The sequence below is a fragment of the Cajanus cajan genome, chromosome 5 (assembly GCF_000230855.2).
Source record: "Cajanus cajan strain Asha chromosome 5, NIPB_CcT2T_4, whole genome shotgun sequence".
Taxonomy (NCBI): domain Eukaryota; kingdom Viridiplantae; phylum Streptophyta; class Magnoliopsida; order Fabales; family Fabaceae; genus Cajanus; species Cajanus cajan.
Window position 1 is genome coordinate 69418342 of NC_138521.1, and position 10917 is coordinate 69429258.

At 35.7% G+C, this 10917-nt stretch overlaps 1 protein-coding gene across 5 annotated transcripts; it reads right to left on the bottom strand.

Annotated features, from left to right (window-relative positions):
• Positions 1–456: 456 nt before the first annotated feature.
• On the bottom strand, positions 457–9924 carry LOC109808012 (ATP-citrate synthase beta chain protein 2). Of its 5 annotated transcripts, none has more exons than XM_020370803.3 (17): positions 9579–9924; positions 8602–8711; positions 8375–8477; positions 8079–8144; positions 7858–7981; positions 7620–7754; positions 3233–3293; positions 3077–3153; positions 2801–2956; positions 2586–2714; positions 2312–2444; positions 2075–2202; positions 1742–1847; positions 1544–1620; positions 1389–1459; positions 1002–1286; positions 457–730 (listed from the first exon to the last, which is right to left on the bottom strand). In XM_020370803.3, the coding sequence occupies exons 2-17, from the start codon at positions 8699–8701 to the stop codon at positions 655–657; spliced, it is 1827 nt and encodes a 608-aa protein (XP_020226392.1). In that variant the 5' UTR covers positions 8702–8711; positions 9579–9924; the 3' UTR covers positions 457–654. The 5 variants fall into 5 exon arrangements, with proteins under 5 accessions (XP_020226392.1, XP_020226389.1, XP_020226391.1 ...); XM_020370800.3 differs by having other exon boundaries at positions 8602–8720; XM_020370802.3 differs by lacking the exon at positions 9579–9924 and adding an exon at positions 9057–9181 and having other exon boundaries at positions 8602–8720.
• Between the last annotated feature and the right edge of the window lie 993 nt (positions 9925–10917).

The following is a 10917-nucleotide window of genomic DNA, read 5'->3' on the forward strand; positions in this document are numbered from 1 at the left end:
ATAAATTTTAAAAAAATTCATTTTAAAATATATGACATGTTGATTTTACAATGAATAAAATCAGTATATTTTTTATAATTACATTTTGAAATTATACTTTATGACTTTTAAAATATATTTTTAAAGATTACTTTCTGAAAGAGTAAAAATATTTATCTTGTAAAAGTTTTTCTAAATGCATATTTTAAATTTTTTATCTTTCAGAAAGTAATTTTCAGAGGAATAAACTTATTTTTAATAGAGTTACCCCATTTTTTTCTTTGTTTGCAAAAGCTGATGCAACTTCTGTTTTTTACCCCCGTGAGTTTAATTGATTTTGTTGGAGTTTTGACCCCTTCAATTAAAAAAAATTATTTCTCTTTCCATATTTTTGGTCTTCTAGACTAGAAATATATTTTTTCTCTGAAAAACATTTTTTTAAAAGAAGATATATTATTAATTAATAGAGATTTCACATAAGCCTAATTTTAATTTTTACCAAGTTATTTCTTAAATGATTTTTTAATACAACTTACAAACGGAAATGGCTAGAAAGCTAAAAAAAAATCGTAACAGCTAAAAAAAAAATTTCCAACACGATTCCTAATTTCCCAAAAGATGCTGATTTGATTCATTTGAAGCATAGCAAAGTTCTTCCAGCCATACAGAACCCCCTCACTTTGTGTACAGAACATCCTCCCATGGGTGGCGATAGAGGGGTTGTTTCAATCTCTTTTGGTCAAAGGTATGCCTGAAAATATTAATTAAAGAACAATAAATTAGTATATGACCTGAATACTGTGTATTTTTCTAAGTGCTTGTGGAGGCGGAGATCGCGAGTCCAATTGATTTACCCAACACATCTAATCCCTTTAGAGATGTCAAAATCCAATGAAGTTATGAATTTTGACAGAGGATGATTGTAATTTGTGTGGGTATACTCCCAAAAATGATATCCGTGATTTACTAAAAAAACAAAAAAGTTATTCAAGACAAATATATAAAATCAAAATGAAACTCACCCAATCAGACCAATGGACCGAGCCAGAACAAAAAGCCCATTCAGATAACCAATCTCCACAATTTCATCAACTTCTTGTTTGGTGAACATTCCACTACCGGCAAGAAGATCCAAGAAAAGTGAACCTATTGCACCATCTACGTTTAGAACTAGGTTATTTGCCTTGGTGAGGGTGTAGTTTTCAACTTCAACAGCATACTCCATGTATTTCACAGATGGAAAATGTGTGCGTGCAAACTTTTGTAGCAGCTCGACTCTCTTATCTTTGTTATCCCTATTCTTGATTCTAATTTACAGAACAAAACCAAGTTTCATATATTTAGATTTTAAAATAAACAGCAACAAAAAATAGTTATAAATTAGTAAATGAACACACAGTTTACACTACCTGTGCCCAATTCCTGGAACACGGATGCCCTTCTTCTTCATACTTTCAACAAATTCGTAAGGTGTAAGACTCTGTAACAAGAAAAAGTTGCCACGTTTTAGAAATGGAGTTGGGTGGCCAGCTTCACAGGAAAAGCCTATTAATATTAATCATACCCTGTCAAAAGCATCCTTGAAATAGCGAGCAGCATCATCAATGGCACCCCCAAATCGAGGACCAATTGTAAGCAAACCTGATTCATAAGCTCATTACTGACTATTTAATGGAAATATTGTTGCATAGACACGGTCACTTAGTCAGAAACCATAACCAAGCATACTTCAACAGTAGAAAGACTAAAGGCCTATATTTACCTGATACAAGACAGGAGACAAGGTCCTTCCCGGCCCTTGCTGTTACTATAGAATTGTGAGCACCGGAGACACAAGGACCATGGTCGGCACATAACATGATACATATCTGATCAATCACCAATGTTATGTATCAGAAAAATATAAGCTAGAAGATGATATCAATTTTCCTCTAAAAACCAATACCTATACGAAAGCTGACAGCGCAGCGACATAATTTAAAAAGCTCGAGCATAGAGAGTTTCACGTGTTTAAGAAACACACATACATAGAAGGAAAGGGAGAAAAAGATTCAAGGAGAGCTCTGTCCTGCAGACTGGAGTATGAATAGTCTACCTCAATAAATTGAGTACAGTAACGAGGAAGGCTGCGTTTGAACCACAAAAGAGAGATTACATCACCCACACCATAACCATTTTCAATAATGGAAGACATTGGTACACCAGCATAGCATGGCTCCTCACCTTTGGAAAATAATGGAAAAGAACTTAAATTTAGCTATTAAATGTGTCTAAGACACCTCAATCCCAAGTTGCAACTTGCAACTTACAACATCGATAGATCCCAACATACCTCTGTCATCAGAGATGGTGGAAATAATGTGAGTTGGAGCACGTACTTTCCCACTCCTAATTGCAACGTTAAGGTCCTCAGGGATTGGAGGAGGAGTAAACTCTTTAACAGGCGGGACCTTCCCTTCTTCAACCTAACAAATGAAAAGACAACTACGATATCAAAACATATAATAGGAAACTAAAGAGACTTCTTTTAAACATTGCACCCTTTGGGAGATGGGACAAAGTAAAAATCTCAGTTAGAAAGATGAAAATTTTCAAGATAAACTAACCAATTTGGCAAATGTTTCCTGTATTGCAGCTTCAAAAGCTTCATATGAAGTGGGAACAACAGCTCCAGCTTCTCTTAGTGCCTGATTCTTTGCTTGAGCAGACTCCATCTCACCACCACTTTTAGCTCCCTAATTTATACAAGTACCAATGAATATTAGGAATTTATTGATAAATGCTTTAACTGAGAATTAGTCCAATAGGGCCAGTGACATACAGCATGACCAAATTGTACTTCAGATTTGAAGAGTCGTGCACAGGTTCCGCTAACCCAGGCAACAACTGGTTTCGTCACTTTCCCTTGCTTTAGAGCTTCCACTAGCGAATACTCATCTCGCCCACCAAGTTCCCCTAGTACCACCATCATTTTAACCTGAGGTTTAATGTGAGTACAAATTGATCATTGACAAGAAAGTGACAAACTCCAAATTATTAGCAGTTCTTAATGAGATGCAGATATTGCACAGTACCCATGATGAAACTGAGAATTTACCTGTGGTATGTTGTTAAACCGCAAAACATGGTCAGAAAGTGTGGAACCTGGGAAAACATCTCCACCAATGGCAATGCCTATAGCAAAACAGGATATAACATTATAACTCAAAACTACGTATGATTCAGAAATACAGAAGGATAAAACTCAAAGTACCTTCATAAATTCCATCAGTTACACGGGCAATACTATTGTATAATTCATTGGACATCCCACCCTGCAATTCAATAATTTTTTCTTTTCTCAAAACCAATGGTGTATACATCATACCATGCCAAAACAAAAAAAGCTCAAATCTCAAATTTCTTGCGACTATAAAGCACTGTTTAATAATCTAACATTGGATAAAAGCAATTTCACTCGCAAAATTTTAAGCACACCATCTTAGCTATAGTAGCTAGTGCCATTATTTATCAACAGGATAGGGGTATGGTGGGGGAATTGCGGCTACTAATGTCACAGAATCCTATCACACAAGTTTACTACCAATTTTTACTATTAAGAAGGATTCCAATTCTGTATTAAATCGATACATCACCATACATACATAACTTCCATTCTGAAATCCACGTAGTTGAGTGCTTGCCAAAATATTAATACGTGAGTCTCTTTGATTCTTTGATTCTTAGCCAAAATCTAGGTGATGTCTATAATGGAGAAGTTGGACAAGTGGTCCATGGATGGTGCATTTAAAATCACCATAGATATAATATTAAAAACAATGAATGGTTGAGATTGTGATTTAGTGAGAAAATATATTGTACACCTTCACACACTGGATAAAATTTCTGAATATTTTACTGAATTTTTTTTATTTTTAAATTACCTTAAAAAAAACACGTATTACGATGACTGACGCAGCATCTGTCACTTTCAGAACGGGCCGTTCTGAAACCAGAACGGCCCGTTCTAGATGAAAAAATAACACAGGAATAATGCACTAGAACGGGCCGTTCTAGAAGAAAAAAAAACACGTGATAAACTACACTAGAACGGGACGTTCTGAAATCTGAACGGCCTGTTCCAGATTTAAAAATAACATGATTACTTAAACCAGAACGGGCCGTTCTAAATTCGAAACGGCCCGTTCTGGCTACATATTTGTTTTTTTTTTTTTTTCATTCTACTAAATCACATTTAAAATTTAAGTATAGTTTTTCAATTGAGCGAGATATGAAGCCCCTTCCTCAATGATATCAAACATCTTATGAATAAAGGCCAAAACTAGGCCTAATAAACTTAAAACCCAAAAAGTCTTATACTAAGGCCCATAATACAAGACCAAATAATATAAACTCCTATACTACCAAATATATGAGAAAGGTGGTCATCTATGTAAAGTCCAAGTAAAGAGAACCTTATACCCATCAAACCCATTAGGCTCACTAAGCTCAAAAGCAATCAAAAGTCTAAAGGCCCATGAAGCCCAAAGCTAGGCCCAACAAGCTTAAAACCCAAAAAGTCTTATACTTAGGTCCATAATACAAGACCAAACAATATAAACTCCTATACTAAAGACCAAGTAAAGAGAACCTTAGGCCCACCAAACTCATTGGGCTCACTAAGCTCAGAAGCAGTCAAAAGCTCAAAGGCCCATGAAGTCCAAAACTAGGTCCAATAAGCTTAAAACCCAAAAAGTCATAAACAAAGGCCCATAATACAAGACCAAGCAATATAAACTCCTATACTACCAAATATATGAGAAAGGTGGTCATCTATGTAAAACCCAAGTAAAGAGAACCTTAGGCCCATCAAACCCATTGGGCTCATTAAGCTCAAAAGCAATCAAAAGTCCAAAGGCCCATGAAGCCCAAAACTAGGCCCAATAAGCTTAAAATCCAAAAAGTCTTATACTAAGGCCCATAATACAAGACCAAACAATATAAACTCCTATACTACCAAATATATGAGAAAGGTGGTCATCTATGTAAAGTCCAAGTAAAGAGAACCTTATGCCCATCAAACCCATTAGGCTCACTAAGCTCAAAAGCAATCAAAAGTCTAAAGGCCCATGAAGCCCAAAGCTAGGCCCAACAAGCTTAAAACCCAAAAAGTCTTATACTTAGGTCCATAATACAAGACCAAACAATATAAACTCTTATACTAAAGACCAAGTAAAGAGAACCTTAGGCCCACCAAACTCATTGGGCTTACTAAGCTCAGAAGCAGTCAAAAGCTCAAAGGCCCATGAAGCCCAAAACTAGGTCCAATAAGCTTAAAACCCAAAAAGTCATATACTAAGGCCCATAATACAAGACCAAGCAATATAAACTCCTATACTACCAAATATATGAGAAAGGTGGTCATCTATGTAAAATCCAAGTAAAGAGAACTTTAGGCCCATCAAACCCATTGGGCTCACTAAGCTCAAAAGCAATTAAAAGTCCAAAGGCCCATGAAGCCCAAAACTAGGCCCAATAAGCTTAAAACCCAAAAAGTCTTATACTAAGGCCCATAATACAAGACCAAACAATATAAACTCCTATACTACCAAATATATGAGAAAGGTGGTCATCTATGTAAAGCCCAAGTAAAGAGAACCTTAGGCCCATCAAACCCATTGGGCTCATTAAGCTCAAAAGCAATCAAAAGTCCAAAGGCCCATGAAGCCCAAAACTAGGCCCAATAAGCTTAAAATCCAAAAAGTCTTATACTAAGGCCCATAATACAAGACCAAACAATATAAACTCCTATACTACCAAATATATGAGAAAGGTGGTCATCTATGTAAAGCCCAAGTAAAGAGAACCTTAGGCCCACTAAACCCATTGGGCTCACTAAGCTCAAAAGCAATCAAAAGTCCAAAGGCCCATGAAGCCCAAAACTAGGCCCAATAAGCATAAAACTCAAAAAGTCTTATACTAAGGCCCATAATACAAGACCAAACAATATAAACTCCTATACTGCCAAATATATGAGAAAGGTGGTCATCTATGTAAAGCCCAAGTAAAGAGAACCTTTGGCCCACCAAACCCATTGGGCTCACTAACCTAGTTTTGTACTTCATGGACCTTTGGGCTTTTGTTTTGGTCTTGTATTATGGGCCTTAATATAAGACTTTTTGGGTTTTAAGCTTATTGGGCCTAGTTTTGGGCTTCATGGGCCTTTGGACTTTTGATTACTTCTGAGCTTAGAGCCTAATGGATTTAGTGGGCCTAAGGTTCTCTTTACTTGGGCTTTATATAGATGACCACCTTTCTCATATATTTGGTAGTATAGGAATTTATATTGTTTGGTCTTGTATTATGGGTCTTAGTATAAGACTTTTTGGATTTTAAGCTTATTGGGCCTAGTTTTGGGCTTTATGGGCCTTTGGGCTTTTGTTTACTTTTGAGCTTAGTGAGCCCAATGAGTTTGGTGGGCCTAAAGTTCTCTTTACTTGGGCTTTACATGGATGACCACCTTTCTCATATATTTGGTAGTATAGGAGTTTATAATGTTTGGTCTTGTATTATGGGCCTTAGTATAAGACTTTTAGGGTTTTAAGCTTATTGGGCCTAGTTTTGGGCTTCATGGGCCTTTGAGCTTTTGACTGCTTCTGAGCTTAGTGAGCCCAATGAGTTTGGTGGGCCTAAGGTTCTCTTTACTTGGTCTTTACATGGATGACCACCTTTCTCATATATTTGGTAGTATAGGAGTTTATAATGTTTGGTCTTGTATTATGGGCCTTAGTATAAGACTTTTTGGGTTTTAAGTTTATTGGGCCTAGTTTTGGGCTTTGTGGGCCTTTGGGCTTTTTTTTACTTCTGAGCTTAGTGAGCCCAATGGGTTTGGTGGGCCTAAGGTTCTCTTTACTTGGACTTTACATGGATGACCGCCTTTCTCATATATTTGGTAGTATAGGAGTTTATAATGTTTGGTCTTGTATTATGAGCCTTAGTGGATGACCACTTTTCTTATATATTTGGTAGTACAAGAGTTTATATTGTTTGGTCTTGTATTATGGACCTTAGTATAAGATTTTTTGGGTTTAGGGTTTAGGGTGTAGATGTAATTTAGTAGAATGGAAAAAAATATATTATTTTGCTTTAAAAAATTCGTGTGACAAATTTGTAGTTAGAACGGGCCGTTCCGTTTTCAGAACGGCCCGTTCTGATTTAATTATTGATGTGTCATTTTTGAATTCGGAACGGGCCGTTCTGATGTTGGAACGGGCCGTTCCGTTCCATTCGTCATGTGTTTTTTTGTCATCTGGAACGGCCCGTTCTGGTCCAATATTTATGTGTTATTTGTTCATTTGGAACGGCCCGTTCTGATTTCAGAACGGCCCGTTCCGAATGTCAGTAACAGCTGCGTCTGTTGCCACGTGTTTTTTTTTTTTTGGGTAATTTAAAAAAAAAATATCAGTAAAAAAATCGAAAATTTAGATCCAGTGTGGTAAGGTGTATTATGGTCTACTAGTTTAGATGCATCTAAGGATAAAAATTGATGATGCACCCATGGACCACTTGTGAAAGTGGTCTTTCAGAGAATTCACCCAAAATCTATCCTTAATATGAGAAAGGTGAAATTGACATAAACAGGAATATGAATAACTACATACAGATTTAGAAACAAATCCAACAGATCCAGGCCTGTAGAGTTTGCAATGAATTATGTTGTCAATTGTTCCAGCTGTATCACCTATCTTAAAAGCACCAGCTTGAATTCCTCCAACAGTGGCTGGGCCAATAACAACCTAGCACATCATCAGCACTATAATAAGTATTTCCATTTTCCGTCCTATTATCTTTCGCTTTGAAGTTGATTTATTTAATTTGAATTTCCATTTCTTCTCTCACCTTATTGTTTGCCCGAGCATACGCAATCAGTTGCTTGGTGTCTGACTCAGGTACACCTTCAGCAATAATTGCAACAACTCTAATTGTTGGCTGCTTCAAAGCAGCCATGGATGATGCAGCTGCACTGTAAGTATACCAAACTATCCTTATTATACCATGCAATAAGAAACCACTGAAGGCCTCGACTCAAAAAGAACAATAATAATTATAACATCACCAACCTTCTAAATGATGCAAAATTGATGAACACATCAGCAGTGGGGTGTGCCGCACAAGCTGCTTCAATACTGAAAAAGAAGTGAACATATAGCAAAGAAGTAAGAACACATTAAACTTAGACAAAATAATTTTCTTTCATTACAGGTTACTTTATATTTCAGCAGCATGCGCAAACAATAAGGAGACCACAAAAACAAAGGAAGAAAGGAAAAAAAACTCTTGACTATGTTTCGGTCACCAAGTCCAAATTTAAAGCAGAGAAAGGACAATTTGTGAACCATGAATCAACCACACATACTCAGCATGAACCGGGATGGCAATTTCCTCCTGACCAAAAAAGAGCTTTTGAAATCCCTCGGAACCAGGATTAATTATTCCAGCTACTGATGGTGTTTCTCTACCTGCAAATAAAAAATGGCTCTTCCATTAATAATATTAACTCCACATTAATGTAAATCTATAATTTGCTACTGTCTGTATGGAAGAATAATGAGAATTTAAGATGATAAAGTTGATGATACATACCACAAAGAAAGTCAAAGTCAAGCATCCGCTGGATGGGAAGTTGCTTGTAGTTGTAAAACAAAGCTTGTGTAGTACGGGAGAAGAGTTGTCCGGCGGCCATGGCCAAGAAACTGATAGATCTGATAACATGCTAGTGCATCATTTTCTTATTGCAGTGAGATACAGCATAAAGGAATATTTTGTACCATACCAAAAGTCACATATAAAATAAATAAATATCTCTTAATCAGCTAAAATCACCTATAGAAATCGAAATCTGTCCCCCGGATTCAACATTAATCAACAATTTTAATTTTTAGGCAGCAAGAGGAAGATAAATTCTTTAAGATACTTAAATTATAAATAACCACAAGCCTCTTAAGGCTAAGAAACAATCATAGATATACATGAATCGGTGAAGAAAAAACATAAGCAGATCAACCATATTCACATCGAGAGGAATGGCAAAAACCCACGTGTCATATCACGAAGTCATCACACGCACGAAAAAGGAAAAGAACAAACCACAATGCGAAACCTCTGAAACTTGAAAAGCAAGAAAAGCAATTAAGCGAATCATTCAGCGAAAAAGGACATCACACGTCCCTCACTCTAATAACCACGGAAAACGAAATGCAAATACAGTACATCAATAAATTCCGCACTATGGACAAAGGAAACACGGTAAGCAAATTTGTCAATGGAGTGAGTAAATGAGATTGAAAACCAAACCAAACCTAACAGCTACCACAACAAGACAGACGTGACGTTACGCATTAAGTTCAGAGAACTAAAAGCTAACGCTCATCGAACGAGATTATCGTAACTCGCAAGATAGATCTATCGAACGAAATTCCAATGCCAATTAAACATTAATAGAGATGATATGCTGATTGGTGAATGTGCAGGTTCTCAGTTTTCAAATTCGGCAAAGCAAAAACGAAGAGATAAATGAGATTGAGGCGCAATAGAGAGCAGCGAGTAAAACGTGAACTCACAGAGGAGAGAGGATTGGAACCCGCAGCGGAGATCTGAGATTGAGTGGAATGGAGTGAGAATACTGGAATTTCGGATGGGTGCTAATGTGCTATGCTAGAGTGGAGTTGCGCAAGTTTTTTTATACACCGAAGGAATGAGAAAGAAAATGAGAGTGGTCACGTGGCAGAGGGTAGTTAGCTCACGAGTCACGATTATGACCAGTTTTATTGGTTAAATGAAATCCCCCATTCATATTCTCCCTCTCTCTCTTTCGCTCTACTTCTTTTGGGGAACCGCACTGGCAGTGGAGTGGGCTGGTTGGTTGGTTCGGACTTTAGAGAAGGAGGCAGTGATTGGAATAAGATGCGCGGTGAATCTGACCCCGAGTAGTTACTAGAGGAACTCCGATATAAGTTGTTTGTACTACGAAACAACTCAACTTCCGGTTTCTTGTTATCGGAGGATTCTGACGTGGTAACATGAGTCTCTTGGAGAAGAGAGAGAGTTGTTTCTTCAAGCAATCGTTCCTTACCCGATTTCAAGCTGATCTTATTGAATATATTTGAGAACGTTTCAAAAATAATAATAATGAAAATTAATTCCGTATAATATTTATGTATTTACTATTTTTTTATTTTATTTTTTAATATCTACTTATTGTGTATTTTTTCTAGTAATTTATTTTCTTTCATCATAGTGCAATTATCATTTTTAATAAAAAATTTAATTTTGGTTCATAAATTATTAGAAAAAATATTCTAAAAGTTAAATTTTTTAAAGTTTCTTATCATTTGTATAAATTTGTGTTTGAGTTGCTTAATACGGCATACTATAGATCACTTTTTTTATTTTTTAATGCATGAAACAACTTAAATGAGTTGTTTGGATCGGAAATATCTTTTTGGTAGTAACAAGCTCTAGTATTACTGTTTCTTACATTTTTATTATAAAAAAAAAAAAAAAAAGTTCACACGAATTTCGTCATCATTATTGTTTTTTTAGCCCACCTAGCATCTGTGCAGCACGTACATATCAATGCAACGCTACTTTGTAGAAAAATGTTTTTCTTTTTCGCAACATTAACTACAGATAATGTTATTGTTTTCTTAAATTTTAGACAAGTATTTCTAACATATATATATATATATATATATATATATATATATATATATACTAGCGCAAAATAATTTTCTTTTGTGTACTTTTTAAAAAGTAAAACCGCTGAAACTAAATGTATTCTTTCAATCCAAACTCACTTCCTTCATAAATTACTCTTTATTGTTCTCGATAAATTACAAAATAATGAATAATTTATCATAAGAAAATGAGTAATTTAAAAATAATTATGAAGATAAAATA

Bases quoted from the DNA above. Each gene is read 5' to 3' on its own strand.
- LOC109808012 (XM_020370803.3), bottom strand. From the start codon at position 8,701: ATGGCCGCCGGACAACTCTTCTCCCGTACTACACAAGCTTTGTTTTAC. The intron at 7,755-7,857 runs GTGAGAGAAGAA...ATGATGTGCTAG, and splicing joins ATGCTCGGGCAAACAATAAG to GTTGTTATTGGCCCAGCCAC. The intron at 1,621-1,741 runs GTAAATATAGGC...CTTATGAATCAG, and splicing joins TGTCTCCTGTCTTGTATCAG to GTTTGCTTACAATTGGTCCT.